The sequence below is a fragment of the Pholcus phalangioides genome, unplaced genomic scaffold (genome assembly GCF_987345545.1).
Source record: "Pholcus phalangioides strain wild (caught in Gottingen) unplaced genomic scaffold, Ppha-v1.0 ptg000028l_1, whole genome shotgun sequence".
Classification (NCBI taxonomy): Eukaryota; Metazoa; Arthropoda; class Arachnida; order Araneae; family Pholcidae; genus Pholcus; species Pholcus phalangioides.
This window is the reverse complement of record NW_028301618.1, coordinates 3491609-3512168: the sequence shown is the minus strand read 5'-3', so window position 1 is coordinate 3512168 and position 20560 is coordinate 3491609. Positions and strand designations below refer to the sequence as shown.

The window sequence follows — 20560 nt, the reverse complement described above, 5'->3', positions numbered from 1 at the left end:
TCATTTGATAATTTTTGTCGCACCATAGTCATTTTGTGCACACAAGGGCTAATTAGATCGGGACCTACAATTTATTGCCAATTCCGAGTGGCAGCTTTTTTTTATGCTCACCGAGAGTTTGGTGCACTTACCCCTGAATGTGAGACTCCCTGCAGTAGCAATCTTTTTCTGTGGTCATTTTACCATTTTTGCTGTACCCCGGTGTCAGGAAAATTTCTGGCAAGGACAAAATTGATAATCCAACTCTCGACAACTCTGAACATTCTTTAATACTTTAGGCGAGTATCTTATCGACCTGGGCTATCGTGTCCCTTTTTTTTAGGCGTAAAACAAAACATCAGCACAAATAAAAACACTGATCACCATCAGCTATGATTGAGATGAAATCAAATAAGGGTCCATTCACACACATCAGTGCAGTCAACATACCATCTTTGTTAAGACGTAATGCATCCAGCCCGTTAGTTAGGAGTATTCACACACATCTGCTCAGTGTCTATCAGGTTCTGGTGGGGGGGGGGGGGATGTGTACTACCATCTTCTAATGGTCATAAAGAACAATGTGAAAGACAAGGATGGGCTCTCAATGATTGTCCCATGGATTGTCAAAAGGAACTCCTTGTTGATCTTTGAAAATTGTATTTGAAACCACAACATACAGGGGAGAATATTTTCCCGGTCATCTGACTCAATCACCGGTATGCATTTATGATTGATATATATTTTTATTTTGGATGGTGCTGGCATTGCCGTCCTCATGGCTTTCATTATTATTTGTCATACTTCAGCAGGTTATCAGAGGTTTATATTCGTAATGAGCATTAAATAAACATATTTAAGCACAAATTTCATTATATTCGTGATATTCCAGCATGATCATTCAGCAAAGTAACATAAATGTAACATGATTCCAGTAAAAGCAGAGAATAATTTGAATTATGTTAGCTTCTCCATGGCTTCGATTATCTCCATATACATATAATTTTTGCCCTGGTCACTTTCCGGTTTTCTGGGATGCAATTTTATTACTTAATCACCAATTAATCTAGGTCAACAGTTTCCAAAATTCATACATTCCAGAAAATCATACCTCATTTCATTCATATTTTCCTTCTGACCTAACACACCTATATTCCATACAAACATCTGCAGTTGTTTTACAATTTTTTTTCAAGTGAGTATGTTTTAATATGTGAATTTAAAATTGAGTTTGATCATTCATAAAATGCCCAATTAATTCCTTATTTGGCAAGCGAAAACATCAATCGCCATTTATTTTGGGGGAAAAAATTACTGTTTGTATAATAAAATGAAAGTATTTCATGTTTTTGTAATTATATTGTGATTGTTTTTCAAAAATGAATTCTTCACAAGCGCAAAACCATCGTGAGTGTAAAATACCATAATCCGAATCTCTGTGAGTGTTCATCCCATTCCTTGCCTTTATCTATATATACGGAGCGAAAACCATGTTCGTACAAGCTTCAAGCTGGTACTAAAATTTCTCTTCGAACAGTGTGGATTATCCTTGTCTCTCGAATCATAATCATTAGAGATGGCGTGGCCTCCAGGCTTCTACAGATGGCTAGGCTTATGGAAAACAATTACAGCTGAGGTGCAATCCTAACTTAGACGGGTTCAGGTATAATCTCGATATTTAAAAAACAAAATTTTCATTAAAAATATTTGATTGACCGACTTCAAAAAATTTATTAATAGGATGTGACAGCAAAAAAGACAATAAGGAATTGTAATCAAATAATTATTTTTTAAATTCCAAATTTCATTTTTGGAAGATAAGGCGCAATTTCAAGCTTTTCTTGAAACCCTCATTTTTGTGCTAGGAAACCAAATGAGTGTTCACCCCACTCCTTGCCTTTATGCATACACACGGAGCGAAAACGACGCTTGTACAAGCTTCGAGCTGGTACTAAAATTTCTCCTCAAACAGCGTGTATTATCCTTGTCTCTTGAATTATTGTTTATAATCATTAGAGATGGCATGGCCTCCAGGCTTCTTCGAGATGGTTATGCTCATGGAAGACAGTTACAGTGGAGGTACAGTTACACCAAGGGCCTGATAAGGCCTCTGGGGTAAAATAATAAATTACAATCAAATAAATTTCATAAATTAAATTCTCAATAGATAATCCATCATCTCCTTTTGTCCTCGTGATTTTGGAAACGCTTAAATATTTGGTTGATCATTTCTATTTCTTGATGCAGGATTTTTCCTTTTTATGCTTCAGAGGATCAATTTTATTGTGAAATGAAGATTATAACAAAGAGTGGAAAGTACGGCTTATCTGTTGAAAATCAATTTTAAAAAAAAAATTATTTGATTGTAACTTATAATTTTACACTAAATGAGGATTTGGATGAAAGTCAGAAATTGCGGCTTATCTGCAGAAAATTAAATTTGTAAAATTCATTTGATCACAATTTATTATTTCATCCTTTTCCAGAACAACCTTTGGTTTCCTAGCACAAGAAATGTATATTTCAGCAAGAGCCGGAAATTGTGACTTATCTGTTGAAAATTAAATTTGTGAAATTTATTTTATCATAATAAGGCTGGGATTACACTATAAAAGTTTCATAAAAGTTCTTTCATTAAACTTGAAAAATGCAGCCAATAAGCATATCAGTTACATTTGAGCAAATGTAACCAATAGGTTCAAACAACCAACTGATTGTTTTTTTTTTTTAAAGTTTTGTAAAAGATCTTTCATCAAATTTTTATAGTGTGTGATCTTGGCCTAAATAAAGTTACACAAAAACATATTCACATTATACATTAAAATCTGAAAATTGGTGAATGATGCGTTCGGGCAGCCTTTTGAGCACTCAAAAATTTACTTTTAGTGGAATCAAAATATGACAAAAGATAGACTGTCATCATATCTGATACACTTGATAAACCAATCAATGAGTAAGCTTGATTAACTTAAGTAATGACACATTCTATCTTAAATGAAAGTAAACCATACACATGGGTTTTCATGTACAGCAGGGGTTCTCAACCTTTTTAGTTCCACAGACCCCTTGCATCAATAGAGTGAAGAGCCCTTTCAAACACATATAAAATACAATAAAATAGAAACTACGAAAGTCATGTAACGAGTATGTGTTTCTTCTTTGGCATTTTTGAAATACACAGTAAAATTTGTTTGAGGCCGGCATTACACTATAAAAGTTTGATAAAAGAACTTTTACAAAACTTTTGTAGTGTAATGCTAATCTAAAGCAGAATAGCAAGGAGCCAAGTATATTTTCAAAGTTGGACATGTTTGTATATTATCAAAATTTGTTTATGAATGAAAATCTGTGAGGACAGTACTTGGATTAAAATTCGTGAAGACATCAGATGTTTCCGGAAGAACAAAAAATGTGTGTGTACGAGCGATAAATAAAATTAAATCGAAATTATATGTGTATTTTAAACACTTTTCACTATATACTGTTTTTTTTACATATGTAATTTTTTAAAAATTCCATGATTCAAAGACCTGCTTCTGATAAAGTTGACAACTTTTATGGCTATTGACAAAGTTTTTTTCAGAGTTGGTGGAAGAGTCTTTGTTGCCAGTGAATATCTGTGCAAAAAGCAACGAGAGACAATGACTTGCAGAACTTCATTTTTTCACCAAAGTAGCAAAACCAGAATGTATTACCAAGCATCGCAGGAGCTCCATCAATGCAAATTGAATGAAGTTTCTCTTTCCGATCGAAATTTTATTTTGTCAGCGAAAAAATGTTTTTAACATTTCGGAAATATCGATAGTCTTTGTAGTTTCCGATAGATGCTCATAAAATAACAATTCTTCTTTGATGGCTCCAATATGCACATAGCGAGCAAAAACAAGAAGCTGGCAACATTGAGAGATATCTGTAGTTTCATCCAACTGCATACTTAAGGGAAATGGCGAAGGTGCCAATTCCTCAATGAAATTGTGAGTACACTTAATTTTGATCCATATATGAAAAAATGTATTTACTGGAATATTCTCTCAATCAAGCTCATGGAGTTGTACTGCAAATTTTTCTTCTCTCTTAGATTAGGTCCAGTTCAATGCTTTTAATATGCTTTTTTTTTCATTTTTGTGTATATTTTTCTCTTTATGCTTATCATTTCTTTTTGATAGCATGTTTTTTAGGGAAACTTTGGCATTTTTAAATGCATATTTTTTCACATTTCTCGTACATTTTTTAAGTATAATGTTATATGTGCTCTTTAGAGGGAATATTGAAGAATTTTAAGGTATATTTTTTATTTCATGCATATTTTGGTATTTTTAAATGCATATTTTCAATTTTCACAATTTTTATGGATGTTTTTTTTTTTTTTTTGGCACTTTCACTTTTAATGCACATTTTTAATTTTTGTGTCATACTTCGACATCTTTAGATAGATTTATTTTCATTTCTCACACTGTATTTTTAAATGCAAATTTATCTTTATTTTTAGTGAATATTTCAGCACATTTTTAGAGCATATTTTAGTATGTTTAGTGCATATTTTGCTACTTTTTAGTGCATGTAACCTAGGCTCTAGTAATGATATATTGACAGGAAATTGCAGCATATTTGGTTTATCTGATTCAAGGTAGAATGATCATACTTCAGCAAGAGCAATACAAGAACCTGGGATTGTAAATGCAGGACATTGCTGAGTGGTGACAAAATAATTACTAATTATTTCTATAACTGTAAAATGTGTTAACTGCCATTGAAAAAAAAAGTGTCATTAAATGGGAAATAAAAGGTCGAACTCCATTTGAATTCAAACTGTCTTCAAATCCTCAATGAATATATTTGTATTTCATATGAAAAAAATAAAGTTATATTTTTAGTTATGCAAATTATTCATAATTTCAGTGAAGATGATTAATTCAAATTCAATAGAAAGCTTTTAACACAAAAACAAATTATCGCCTCATAGTCAGAATGAATAACAATGAAGATAAAAACAATGACATTTCTCTAATATGGCATCACACCCCAATTAACTGCAAAAGTGTACACAAATTTTGACTTACCTGGTTTGAGATCATAGTGTATGACTGGAGGTTTTATTTCGTTTAGGTATTTGAGCGCATGCACAACTTGCATTATTATGCACCTTGCTTCTCTTTCGGGCATGCATTTGTGCTGCTTCAGGTAAAAATCTAGATCGTGGCCATCACAATACTCTAAAACTGTACAGAACCTGAGCACATAAAGAATTCAGCATTCACTACAACTGCACAATATTGTAATTTTTAACAAAAATTATGAACTAATGAAAGATATGAATGACATACTCAGACTTATGTCACCCCGTATTTATGGCATCTTGTCCTAAAAATCATTTTTTCAATAACATGCATTTTGAGCAAAGCTTGAAAGCTTTTGGCATTCTGTTCTTATAAAGGAAATTGTTTCTTTGCTAGATTTGTATTGGAAAGATGAATATATAAGACAAAATAAAGAAAATATGCACATTTAAACTCTCTACAGGACATCACTGTACATAAATTGACCTTTTCGTACAGCCAGCACCGACATGCACTGGTATGCGAAATTAAGAGAATTATCACTTTTTTTTGATTATCTCAGGAATGTTAGGACAAATTTTAATGAAATTTGGTATGCACATAGGTTCATATAATGCAAACAAAATAGGCATATGACAGTTATTGTATACATGCATGATTGTGCGCAAGTTATATCAGTGTCGGGCAGTATAATACAAAGCTTATACGATATTAAACAAAAAAATGAGTTAATAAGGGGTATGGTCCTTTCTTACTGTTAAGGCCACACAACGTGAATTCACATTGGAAATCTATCAAAATCTATCAACCTACTTCATGCGATATTGTGGGTTTCAAAAGCATGGAGAAAAGTTGATAATGAAATCATAACTCTGTTTTGTGAAAGCAAACTTCCCCGGAGAAATCAATTCAATAGAAGAATCAGTCAATCATAAAACTGATAATCTACAAAACACATTAAATGCAGCAAAAGTATGATTGCATGCAATAGACTTCATAACAGTGGATGATGAACTAGCAATGGTAGCACCGTACGAAAACTGTATTGGAACTGCTATTTCGGGGCAGCTTATCAATGAAAGCTGTAGTGATGAAGAGAAATCCAACACTTAGGATAAACTCGTACACAAGTGCAGTTCAGTGCCTTACGAATTTACGGGACTTTGGAGCTTATAAAAATGACATGGAGCTTTTGAGAACGACGCTGATACAGAAAACTGTACTTGATTATGTACATGTATAGATAAATATGGCCAGAAATGTGTAATCTTTCTTACACAAAGGTTATTGGTTGTTGATCTCACTGTCACTATTTTGTAAAAGGTATACATCATTTCTCAATTGTTTTTCATTTTAAATATTTTCACTTTTGACATAAGTAAGTGTTCATTCTATTGCTATTCAGGAGAGCATTTTATAATGAATTTTAACTATTTGTGCATTGAGTATGAAATTTCAAATGTGTAGTAATTTGAAACATGAAAAAATTCAAAATACGGTAATAATATACATGTCACTGTTTAATACTCATTGGTCTATAATATAAAAAAAAAATACTGAATATGTTTTCGTGTGAACCAGTCTGTAACAGAAAAAATTTCAATCCCTTGATGTTCTGTTTTATACAGGTTTCACTGTATAAACAAATAAACATTCTGAAGCGTTGTGTGCTGCAATAATTAACTTTATTTATCGAATTTTAAGCATTCGAAAATGTATGAAGGATCATTAATCAAAAAAAGTAATTTTTCCATAACCAAACATAATTGATTCTCTCCTCACCCAATCTTCCCAAAATTAATGTAAAAAAAATATTTACGTTAGTCACCATCAAGGACGATGGCCTTTTACGTCATGCCTCAGCTCACTAAGCGCCCAATGCACTTATTTCTCTCCATCTGTCTCACAATGCCAAACCAACTCGATAGCTTATTTCACACGCTAAACGCCTTTGTGCATTTTAAGTAAAATTGAAGGCTCATTGACACAGAATAGCCCTTAAGCACCTCAGAAATCACTATACGCTTATAAGATTATACCCCCAAGCAAGTGTGTGAGTTCTTTCTCTCACAAGGCAATCTATAGAGTTAACTTTCGGTTCAGATTTCTTTCTTAAGGCGAACAACCAATTTGATTGGTTGGATGAATCGTGAAAAATATTTACATGCATCTGGCTCTTCAGCAAGTCATCTGAACTGGTAAAATCTGGATATCAGCGGTAGTGATAAAGTGAAAATGTCTGTGTCTTTCTGTGTGATTCCAGAGATATTTTGAAAATCAATGCATGCTATGGCTGGAGCGGCTTTATGTCATGATTATGCGTTCATATATTGACGTCAGTGTTGTTGATGGATCCAGCAAAGTTATATCCGACATAAATAAAATGAGTGCATTGCCTAGATTTCCTAGCATAGGGAAAGAATGTAGGAACATGTTAACTTCTAATTGAATACTTTAAAAGAGGGGTAGTTGCAATCATGACAATAGTATATGAATGAGCCTGTGCTTGCTTATCTTAAGTGGTTAGAAATCACATAATGCACAACAACAAAAATATTATAGATGAATCAATTAGTAATTCGAAAATTTACCATTTATGTAAGTTATTTTTTTCTTAAACGAATAATAGGAACAACAAACTTACGAATTTGTATCTATTTCAAACACATCATAAAGCTTCACTACTCTAGGATGATCTAGAGTTTTGTGTATGTTGTACTCCCGCAGTGCGTGCCTAGGAAATATACAAGAAAAATGCATTAAACTGTGATTGACACAAGACAAATAATTCTTAATACCAAACGAAACACAAGATGTAGTCAAATGAATTTCACAGCTAAATATTGAATACCTCTCAAAAAAAGATCAGCAGTATTCATTAATACAGTGCATGGTGTTGATGTAATCACATCGGAACTCTGGGTTTCCGATAACAATAATTGATTGATAACAGTATCCAAAAAAATTGGATAGTAAGTAGGATGACCATATGTCCCATTTAGTCAAATGGGACAACTCTGTTTTTCTTTTCCACACGAATGGTTTCAAAATGTTGAATCATGCGGTTTTTTCCTTCCATATTGTTCTAACACCGGATTTTCTTCTCCTTTAAGCTGAAATCCAGCATTTTTTTTCTAATTCAGCCATTCTGATGAGTTAGAATGGAACTGCAGACTTGCCAACTTTTGGAATGTAGAAATCTGGAGATTCCCCCCCCCCCCCGGCACGCACTCAGACTATCAAAAAAATTTCGCAAATTTTGCTCCATCCCTCCCCCAACACAGGTTCTGCATTGCCCCCCCCCCCCCCGAGCAGAATATAGTTCCATGTCAGGCTTCCCATGCAGATTAGAGAAATCACATCTACATACTGTTCATAAAACATAAGTTTCCTTTCGTGGATGCTATCAGTGATTGATAATCTTGAGTATATGAAAGCTTTATATAGCTTAAAGTTTTATATTTTCTATCTGAAGACATATTTAATCGGAGGAAACAATTAAAAAACTTCAAAATACAAAGCTGCTGGCGAAAAAACCTGTGTTTACCGCACGGCTGTTAATGGAATACAATAACGATTATACAGAAATTTCGGCAACCAAGGTCATGCCCCTGATAAATAAATGATTGCAGATAAACGCTACGTAAACAAAGCCACATCTTTGCCAGTTGCTTAAATGCGATCACCAAGACTTTTTTACGGCTGCTCGATGAGAACGACCATGGCTGTCCTCTATGGTTGTTTTCCCTAACGACGACAGCAGTCATTGACGTCATGACTACGTGAAAGGTCGCGTAAAATCTAATTTTCTGCGAAAATCCAGAGAGCGGGAGGAAGGATGAAAAATCCGGAGTCTCCCGCCTAAATCCGGAGAGTTGGCAGGTCTGAAACTGTCTAATATGTATCACAAATTGGAATATTTTTTATCATCAGGGGTCTGTTGAAACTTTTTTTATAGGATCCTGTTTTTATGAATATTTTCCTCATTTTTGTGAAAAGGGTCATTAATTTTGGGAAAAATGAGCAATTTTTTGAGAAGCAAAATAATCTAGTTAATTTATCACAAAAGAAATGGGATGCCAAACTTATGGTTTCACTAATTTTTATTTTGTGAAGGGTCTGTTTCTCAGATCCAGGATTTTATGAAGGGTCTGGGAAACTGACACAAATTTTGCTTGGATAGAAACCTGATTATGAACAGTGCATCCACAGATCCCTTGTGAAAGTCTGGCTGAGGAACTGTGAATATGGTCGGTTAAAAAAACCTCACCAAGAACTGAAGAAAGAGACATTTTTACTTTACACAAGCCTTCACTATCAATGCAAAAGCAGCCCTACATGGATCATAGCAGCTATTAGAACCGATTAGGATATTATGAATTGAATATGCAAAGTTTTGTCAATAAAACAACCTTCTGACCTCATAAATAGTCTTGCAGGTTGAAAACGATTACTTATAGGCAAAGAATTAGTCTGGTTCAACCTTAGTTTCAAAATATGCAAGAAGGAACTTTCAAGGAAAACAGATTGATAACATAAACCAAGTCTTGATAACTATTAGCAGATTTTTCCCCATATTATGATGATTGTCCGTTCCATAATTTGTGAAAGTGATAAAAATACCTGAATGATATTACATTATCCATGATTCTAATAAGCACTGCCGACTGTGCTAGGATTATTTAGTATGCAGGCTGAATAGAATCCAGTCAAATCAAAATTAATAAATAGATCATTTTCCAAGTAGCATCTCCATAAAAGCATGTCGCAAGCAAATATTTTAAAAACTTCAGACAAAGGCAGAGACTTTTGTGAGCAGCACGAAGCAATATTCTCAAGACTGAGACCAAAATCATGGTGTTTTTTTTACAGCCACAATTGAATGAAACAATATTCTTCCTTCAAAACCATTTCACTAGGAAAAAATCCTGAAAAAATTTCAGTTAAACACCCAGCTAGAATTTTATAATACTGGCTGAAACTTTTATAACGCCATGCTCGGCTGACAAGCTCCAAACTGGATGTTGCTTTCAACCACCAGGCTGCAAAAAAATACTGGGGAAAACTCTATGGGGATATGTTTGTTATTACTATTATTATATATATCGTGATTTCAATTTCAAAGTCTGCAGTGTCCCATGGAATGGATAAAATAATTCTTGAAGGTCATGGCACAGATGCCCAAGTTACTAACAAACCAAAAAGAATCATTTGATAATTTTTGTCACTCACACCACGGTCATTTTTCGCATAAGAGGGCTAATTAGACCAGGACCTACAATTTATTGACGATTTTGAAAGGCAGTCTTTTTTCATACTTACCGAGAAGTTCGTGCGCTAACCCCTCAATGTGAAATTCCCTGCAATAGCAATCTTTTCTGTGCTCATGTCACCATTTCTGTTGCACTCCTGTGTGAAGAAAGTTTCTGACAAGGATGAACCAGGCATCAAACTAACAACACCCCTAAGCATCCTTTGGTACTTTAGGCAAGTTTGTTATCGACCTGGTTTACTGCGCCCAAACCAAAGAAGACATCAAATAAGTTAATAAAGAAGGGGGATGGAGGTGATAATGGAGATGAAAGTTTGGCCCATAAATGTGATTACATCAACTTACAAATCGACTTGAACAAAATAAAAAAACTTGACTTACTTTATATAATTTGCTTTTTTGTCTTCTTTCCAGTCTTTATTGAGCTGGTGAATTTTGCAAGCAACGTATCTTTGTTCTTTTAGATCATATGCCTATAAGAAAGATAAAGTATAGATATTTATCCTCTCATAAAATTACTGTCAAAAGAATTTGAAAAAGCATTCAAAATACAGTAGATGCTCGATTTTGCAAACCCCCAATTTACAAACACACTATTTTTTTAGGAACTGTTCCTCTGTCCCCAAACATCACGATATGGAGCTAATGTTAAAATCTGCTCTATTTTATGAACTCTCATTTCTATTAACTCCCTATTTTATGAACTTCGTTTTCTTCTATTTTATTTTCAGTTATTTTATTCTTCCAGCCACCTCTGAATTAGTTGTCGTAAAAAGTAAACTTCTATTCGGAAAAACTCTGTGTCTTAAGAGAAAATAGAGGAAGAGGGAGGGGGTACAGAGAGTTCACCAAAATTTGCCATGAGCAACACACAGGTGTTGCGTGAACTTGTGCCAGGAAGAGAGTTCGATTGTTGGCGGAGGTGACTATGAAGTGAAATGAAGTGAAAATGCGTTGACAATGTAATTCACTCTTTATGCATTATGATTGGTTGAACTTATGGTTTGAGAAATGGTATGATACATTAGCTCAGGGGTTCTTAACGGAGCTCTAAGAGCACCATGGACACACCAGGAAAATAAAATAAATCAGTAAATTTGATGAATAAATTTAAAAGAGAAGTGGCTTATGGGACTCCTTGCCATAGATATTATAGAATAAAAATGGCTCTGCGAGTCAAAAAGTTTGAGAACCACTGCTACTTGATAAGGTCATTTCTAAGTCAATAAAACTCTACTTTGGCCAACTGCTATTTGTCTACTTTCCTCTTCGCAATGATAACAAAACAAAAAAAATTGTGTTTGATAGCGGATGAAAAAAAATATTTTCAAAGAAATTAACATGCAAACACTTACAAAGAGAGGAATTGCCAAAAAATAAGGGATTCCAAAAATTACATGGAGTTCTCTAATCAAAGATCAGCAAAAGATAGTTTCAGCTGCAAATGATTTTAGCAGCATTCCACTATCCCAAAAATATTTCAGAGAAGCTGAATTTGCACAAAATTTTATCTGGCATCATTCCATGTAATCTAATATTTGCCAAAATTTTATGATGAAGCAAAAGAAAAAAAAAAGAGGTTTTTTTCATTTTATTTAAACCAGCAATAAATGCAGAAAACTCTTTTATTTAATGCACTTTTTTTATTGTCTACCCCCCCCCCCCATTTACGAACTCTTGATTTTACAAACTAATTACCAAGTTTGTTCATAAAATTTTTGATTCGTAAAAAATTGCTAAAATTTCTGAGTCCATTGAATATGATAAAAATCTAAGCTCAAATTAATACCTGCATCTCCCCAAATCAGCATGCCTTTGTTAGAAATAGATCTAGCTACCAATCTTCTTTCTCTCAATACCCATATTGTTGAAGACATAGCTAATAAACGTCAGCTGGATGTAATTTACACAGATGTCGTTAAAGCATTATTGACCTGGGTTTAATTTATACCTCTAACTTTCATGATAATATTAGCGACATTTGTACTAATTCATATTGCAAACTTGGTTGGCTTAAAAGAATGGATTTTCTCCCAACACAAGTAACAATCACTAGCAATTAGCCAAGAAAAGTATCAGATTATATCACTCAATGGCTGAACATGAACAGAACTATGTCAATCATGGCAGTCATTGCCAGTAATTCACAAACAGTTGGAGCCTCATAATCTGTCACAACATACTTCACTAAAATAAAAATCATTGCAAAAAAAAATCGCCATCATGACAAAACAAGACAGACCAGCACTGAGAAGCTTGAAAGATACATTTTTTAGTGAATAAGATTTTTTGCATGACAATGGGAGCATTTCATCAACAGGATAAACGCTACAGTCGAGCCTGGAAGTTACACGAGAACATGGAAAAACATTCACAATATTGGACATCCGTTATAACTAGAGCTGGGAAGTTCAAGCAAAATGGAATAAATTCCTTTTTTTGCCTATTTTCAAACTTTTTTGGTGAAAATGCCTTTTTTGAGATTGTGCTGCCATAAATGCCTATTTTGACATTGTTTTATGTTCATTCTTGAATTTTAGAAGCCATTTTCTGTAGAATTAGATATTTTCAGCATTGAGAACTTCAAAACAAAAAAATTCTCATTTTAAAAACTTCAACCCTCAATATTAATGTTCATCAGAAAGCCTTCCTTCTCCTGGCTCTATTTAGACAAAAATAGGCATAAGTACCTGAGAGACAGGAAAATTGGTGTTAGGCATGAAAGTGACAAAGACCTCATCTCCGCAATACGTAACTTTCAGATGACAATCAAAATACCGTCAAATTCGCATCAAGAATGTGAGTTTTTGAAGAAAGCAACCCATGTATTGTTTAAGAAAAGCCGAGAATAAATTAGAAGTTTGTTACTTCACTTTCTATTTTCATTGATTGTTTGTATTGACAGGGGTGCAAGTGCCTCTCATCCATTTTGGAGCAGCGAATTCCATTTTTGGAGCAGAAATTTTGAAAACGGAGCAGAACTAAAAACTAACTATATCTGCAATATAAGGAGTATTTTTTCTGTAAAATGCAAAAAGTTTTGCCAAAAATTGGTGGAACGAATAATTCTAAATAAATTTCCTTCACAAATTAAAGTCCATTTAAATTTTTTCTGAAGTATCTTATCTGTCACTACTAAAACATGCATTACTGAAATGATGAATAAAAATTTATTAGACTCTTTTCAAATCAAGCACCATGCATACTGAAAACCTAGGCTGCAAGAATTTCTGCTGCTTGAACATCAAAATCTATATCTATATATCAAAATCTTATTCATCCTGATATAGCAAAAAAAAAAAAAAGTGAGTGCAGAATATAATAAGGGTTTCCATGAAAAAAGTTGGCTTCTCACAGGAATTTAAAGAAATGATTAAATTTAAAAGCGAAATGCAAAAAACGAGAAAAATATCAAAAAAATACCTCATTTACTTAAACAATTTCTCAATATAATACTATGTTAATAGATTAAAAATGGGTTTTTTTTCTGCTGTTTTCTCAGTTTGAAGCCTTTTACAATATTTTCTATACAAATCACGAATCACTTTCAGAAGAGAGTTCAGCCTCTCAATGACAATTTTTTTCAAATTTTTCATGCCCTTGAACATGCGATTTTGTGTGTCTTATTCCATTAAAGCATTTGATGGACAGATTTTTCACTGTTCAAACAGACTTTTGTTAATACTGAACTATTTTTCACTGTCTGCGTTACCATGTGCTAAAGATAAAAAAGCCTTCACCAAAAACTGGCAAAATTTTGAACTTCAGTTTCTTTCAAGGTTACAAAGTTTGAACATGTCTGCCCAATATCTATCTATTCTCTGAACTGATTTCACTTCTTGTAATTAATTGTAGTGCAACCGATTCATCACACACAATTGATAGTTGGTGATACAATGTTAATCAACATCCCAGCAATACGTGAGGGAGTAATGTACCATACCAGAAATGCACGAGAGGGAGTGCGAAACACAAGAAGAGAGGATGCAAACATTTCATTGTCTCCAACAACATGTTTTGGAAAGGTAAGACATTTATATATAATAGGTATCTCACAGAAGTTATATAAAATGAGCATGCTACAAGTACAAACTCCTTCCTTTGACTAGCGTTAACAGCATGTTCCTCCTCCACCAATGCAGGGGCAGACCATGCTGCCATATTGAACATTGCTATAAGACAGGTGATAAATGGAGTTGAAAAGGTGAAAAAAGCTTTATCGACCAAACAAAAACATGGTCAGTAGTGCCAAAAATAGTTTCTGCATGGGTAGATATTTCTTTTCCTCGAGCTACCCTGTTCACCAAATCCGGATTTTCGCGATGTAAAATTGTCACGATCAGGTACCGCCAACGATAACCACACGACCGCATAGTGGCTAGATGATAAAACTATGGATGTTTTATCTGGAGTTTTTATAGATCCAGTTTTTTTTCAACGATCTCTGAAAAATGTTGGTAATTTAAATGAGTAAACCAATCTCCTTTTCGATTCTTCGCAAAGGCGTGTGTGCAATCTTGCGGGAAATAAAGCGAATTTATGAGTAGATATGTTGTCTTTGAACGCATATTGGTAGCCACGAAATTATCATTATTTTTGGTATAAAACCTGCAGGAGTAAAAACTCTCTCCAATCCAAAATTGGAAAATTCTGCATATTCATTCAGGGACTTTGATAGCCTGCGGGTTATACCAATAACAGTACAGGACTTTGTACTTCAAGGTAGTAGAACTACTTTCCAAGGTCACGAGATAACGCGATTGCGGTAGATGATAAGTGAAAAAAATTGAAGTTTTCCCATCCGTATCTTTTTCCTTGTTTCGGAAAGAATGCGTCTTGTGAGCAAACTTTCGCGTTCCTTTTCCCTAAATTCCGGGTATTTGACGCACTGCAGTGCCTCTGGGAACCACAGACAAGAATTGGCACAAATGCGCAGGGATTCAGCGCCTTGGCACACCACGTAAAACCGTTTCGGCGCAGCTCTTGCATCCCTGTATTGTGCACCTAGTGAAGTCAGAGCGCTTTGGCCTTTTACAGGTTTCTATACTAAATAAATAAATGTATTGTATAGCATTGCAGTTGAATAGCTGACCGGTGAATATCCTATTGGTTGACATCATTAGCTACAACAGGGCAGATAGGAGCTAACGGGCTTTAGCGCTAGAGCCCATATTATTTCGATTTAATTTTTTTATTTATTATTAAAACATAGGTAAACTGTAAACAATCATAACAAGTTATTTCAAGTATGCAAACATCATGTCAAGAATTTAAGAGATTCTTTAAAATATCAACGCAGACTGACCATAATACAACGCTCAATATTTAAAAATTTCAAGAAAAATGTGTCATTATGAAAGCGTTTCCTTTAAATAATTCCATTTGTAAACGTTATGATTTTGATACAATTATTCTTTGATTTCAGCTAACACTATTTTTTGCACGTTAGTTAATTACATATCAAGTATTCGATTGAATCAAACTCCGACCTAATGTTGAGGGACCACAAACACTTTTTCTTTCATGGAAATATCAAATTAAATTGACTAATAGTTTTCTCTCTCTCGGTTATTATAATCTATTATTGAAACCGTAGATTGAGTGAGTGCAGCCAGGATTTTAGCCAGTTTTCGGACCCTCAATATTGTAGCTTTCAGTTACTTTTCTTTTTACCATTGATTATAAATGCTTTTTTTAAGTGCCTATTCTAGGAATTTTTAGTGCCTTTTCGCATGCCTATTTTGACTATTTTTAGTGCCAAAACTTCTGGGATCTAGTTATATATAACTGATACATGATAAATACTCGAGTTTAATGAAAGAAATCCACTTGAAACAGCATTTCTCAACCTAAGGTCTGCGAAGATGTGGAAAGCGGTACTTATACAGACTTGCAGACTTATAATGAAAATTATTTTCATACATCACAAATAATGATATTTACGTCGGTTTGAATACCAGACCCCATATACTAATGTCAGTGATTCTCAAAGGTGCATCACGCTTCTAGTGACCCCATCAACTTATGTCAGAGGGAAGCTGTTAATATTGGTGAGTACCTGTTCAGTGCTTTGAAGTGGGTCTTTATTAGAGTATTCAAGGGTGTCGTGGGTGGCAAAATTTAAAGAACCACAGCTGTAGGTGATTTGTAAATTGTTACAGATCTTTCAGTGGTTTTGACATTTACAAAGAATGAGAAACTCTGACATCAACTAAACTGTGGTTATGCCGATCTCATCTTTATTTGAGTGATTCTAGTGAACAGAATCAGAGCTATCTATAGCTTTAGATGACAGAATGCACCCATAGCCTTTCACAGAATAGTACTGTAGTTCTTCTCATTCAGACTTTGTTTCCAAAAGGTAATTTTTTGATTTTATGGAACTTTATCCTATGAATAAAATTCCATTCATGCCAAAAACTTCATTATATCTGATATTCATAAAAATGGCAATTCATTATAAGTGATATTTTTAACATTATTTTGGTATTGCAGGTTCACTTGGACCAAAAAAAATTGTTACAACGATGCTTTGTAACATCCAATTTTGTTATAAACAGTCTTGACTGTAGTTGCCAACATGACCCTAAAACTTCAGAGAGCCCCAATACTACACATGTCGTGACTTTGGAGAAAAAAGTAAGGGCAACAGATTCTTTTACTATGAAATTCTGTTGGAAAAAAAACTTAGAGAATAAGACAAGAATAGAAAAACAATTATTTTTCCCCAAATTTTCTCCCACAAGGATTTTTAACTACAGCAAAAATATGAAATACACTGCTGGCCACCCAAATTGCAACACCAAGAAAAACAAGAGATATCGCAACAATATTTATTTTGTAGATAACATGTTGACCAAGCATCAAATGATTAAATTTATAGACTTCTGTGAAGTGTGGTTCCTGCCAAAATCAGTAGCCAGAGTAGCCGCCATTGTTGGAGATCACCGCTGCCACACGCCTCGGCATTGATTCAAAGAGACTTTGGATGTGTTCTTGGGGTACAGCAGACCAAGCAGCTTCCACGTGTTGCCGAAGTTGATCTGGTGTGGCAGCTGGGGATGTAATCTGGGTCAATCGTTGAGCAACCATGGACCACATGTTTTCTATCGGCGAAAGATCCGGAGAGCGAGCTGGCCAGGGAAGCAATTCAATCTGGCGATTGACGAAGAACCTTTGGACAATGCGTGCCACGTGTGGTCGCGCATTATCCTGTTGAAATATGGCTGTGGGCAAGCCCTGAAGGTAAGGAAGGACAACTGGCTCCAACACCTCGGAGATGTAGCGCTGGCTTTTTAAAGTACCGGCAATGCGTACTAGAGGAATGCGAGAGTGATATCCAATACCGTTCCATACCATAATACCTGGTGCAGGACCAGTGTGGCGGTGCATAACGCAGCTGTTCAGCATCCTCTCTCCACGGTGTCTCCAGACTCGAATCCGACCATCGTTGTAACGTATCGGGATCCGATCCCTCTACGTTAATGGTGATCTTGTCGTTATGTGGGAAATTCCTTCTTATTTTAGACCCCAGGGACCTCTCAGTTACCGGAAACCACCCGAGGACCCGCTGGCAAACCGGTAAGGGCCAGAATGTTCGCTTAGTTTGGCAGTCGGCGGGTGGGGTCTTTCGGCTGTCGAACGAGAACGGGCCAGAGGTCGGGCTACTGATGTCCCACATAAATTAATTTCCCTCATGACGACGATGCCGCTATTTTCGTGGAGGGGTTTGATCCAGAATATGTATAGTTGGGCGAGGCTTAAGGGTTTGCCCATTTAATTAATTTTATTTTCATTGAAGAACCTCCCGGGGGAGCTGTTGCAAGTCTCGTTAAACAGAAAATATAGTGTTGTACTCACTTATTTTCGGCGGGGGGGCTGCAGACCTCCGTCGGAACAATTCATTTCTTATTGTTATGTTAGTAATGTTTACATAATTGGGAGAGTCTGATCAGCTCTCCGGATTGTGTCATGTTGCCAGATTCCAATGTAATTAAATTGTAATGTTTATAATAGTGACGCATGAATATGTAAATCCGATATTTTTGTTGAGGCGAAAAGGCCTTGCGAGGACATGTGGTCCCAAACTTCTTGTAAAATGGGAGTATAAATTCCTCCCTCTTTGTCTCTCACATTGCGTTCATCTAATCTTGTTCTATTCAACTGAAGCCCTCTAGTAGGACGGTTCACCGTCTTGCTACCGTATCCATTGGCCTTAGGCTGAATTGTTAAAATGCAATAATTTACATTATTTGAATCCGTTTTCCGGCAGGTCCGGAATCAAAAATATAAAATAATCTTCACAGTCAAAGTTCTTCATTGCTGATCGAGGTGGTCCGGCCCTCAACCGAGAGGCCCCCCGGAGCTGATCAAGGTGGTTCGGCCCTCAACCGAGAGGCCCCCCAGAGCTGAGCAAGGTGGTTCGGCCCTCAACCGAGAGGCCCCCTGGAGCTGATCAAGGTGGTCCGGCCCTCAACCAAGAGGCCCCCCGGAGCTGAGCAAGGTAGTCCGGCCCTCAACCGAGAGGCCCCCAGGAACTGATCAAGGTGTTCCGGCTCTCAACCGAGAAAACTCCTCTGATATTTACGGGAAAGGCTAACAACATCGGATGTCCGATCACTGTACAAGTTGACTGTTGATGATCATCAATTGGTGAGCCAGTATCTTTACTGTTAACGTCAAATAGAGGGCTCCACGTTATACTAATCCAATGTTAAAATTGACTAACCCTATAATTAATTTGTATAAATAATAATATTTCATGCGAAAGTTTATTTGCAATCATTTTCCACTTGTCGTTTGCCACTTTATTACTGGATATTTCGAACCGGGCAAGCAACTCCCATAAGGGACGTTGCATCGTGGTGTTGCAGACAGAAGCGTGACTCGTCAGTAAAGACAATTTCATTCCATTGTGCCGTCCACATCCTTCTTTCATCGCACCATTGGTGGCGGAGACGTCTGTGGTTCTGCGTCAAGGGTAGACGAAGCAATGGACGTCTTGCGGACAGACCACTCTGCTGTAAACGGCGTCGAATGGTACGCGCAGACACTGGATGATGCGGTACAGACTGAATGTGCTGTGCTATGGTTCGTGATGTGGCTGAGCGATCCATGACTGCCATACGCCTGTCATCACGTGAAGTGGTGCACTGAGGTGGATGCGATCGAACACGTCGATCCGTCGTACCCTCCTGCATCCAACGATCACATATCCGCATTACAGTTGTTTGGTTTCGTCCAACACGACTACCGATTTCCCTGAAAGATAATCCACAATCTCGGTAGGCCACTATCCTTCCTCTGTCGAACTCAGATACTTGATCAAAAGATGATCGCTGTTTTCTACGAGGCATAATTGATCGTTTTTTTGAAAAAACCACAAGAAAAACACAATTGCCGTACTTCAAATCGTCGAAATCTCCAAGCATTAAATAGCGCTTTGAAGTGGCGCCACAGGCGCGCGTGATGTGCGTCTGCGTTGAAATTCTGATCATTTGCATATCTCACCTCCGCTAATGCATGTTGTAAATTTCATATTATTTGCATGCTTCCTTCAGGGTGTTGCATTTACGGTGGCCAGCAGTGTATTTAACATTTTTTCTGGAGTTTTAAGCAATAGGATCGAAATTCAATAGCTTCCTGAGAAATCAGGGATGGCTGGCAGCTATAAATGCCAACTATGTTTCCATCCATGCTCAAATCAAAAATCAAGACTCGGATTCTGTTTAATAGGAATTTTGTTTGTCGGGCCATACAGCAAACATGAATATTAAACAAGTGAATATTATAAAGGCATATAGAAAATAAATAAGTATTAACCAAATATTCAATATATATAAAACTTACTTTATGTACTTCACTAAAACCACCTTTGCCTAAGAGCATGAGCAATAAGAAACGGTCGTGCACCACTGCATGGTTATTGAATCTGAAAAGAAAAATCAGATATGAATTCAATGAATAATCTGATAAATGCTGACAGTAGAACGACCACAAACTAGAAATAAATACAGTGAAAACTCTCCCCAAAACCACAATTCAAGGGTTGGGGAAGAAAACATCTGAGAATGTTTTCATACTGGTTCACAATTCTTCCCTTTAAACCAGGTGTCTTTGGAGAGATTCCAGGGGTCCGTGAGCTCAGATTAGAGAGAATGTCTGTGATTATGTCAATGAGAAAACAATTCATTCATTGTTTTTACATTACTCTATACTGAATTAGTTTGTAAAGGGGGGTTCATGGCATTAG

General features: G+C 35.7%; 1 protein-coding gene across 1 annotated transcript in view; it reads right to left on the bottom strand.

Annotated features, from left to right (window-relative positions):
- LOC149067779 (serine/threonine-protein kinase tousled-like 2) overlaps window positions 1–20560 on the bottom strand; it is a 71399-nt gene that overhangs the window by 17548 nt on the left and 33291 nt on the right. Inside the window, exons 11-14 of the mRNA XM_089252025.1 lie at window positions 20158–20239; window positions 10690–10781; window positions 7681–7770; window positions 5040–5209 (exon numbers count right to left, since the gene is read on the bottom strand). Coding sequence (XP_089108151.1) covers window positions 5040–5209; window positions 7681–7770; window positions 10690–10781; window positions 20158–20239 — 434 coding nt within the window. The remainder of the gene's footprint in view (window positions 1–5039; window positions 5210–7680; window positions 7771–10689; window positions 10782–20157; window positions 20240–20560) is intronic.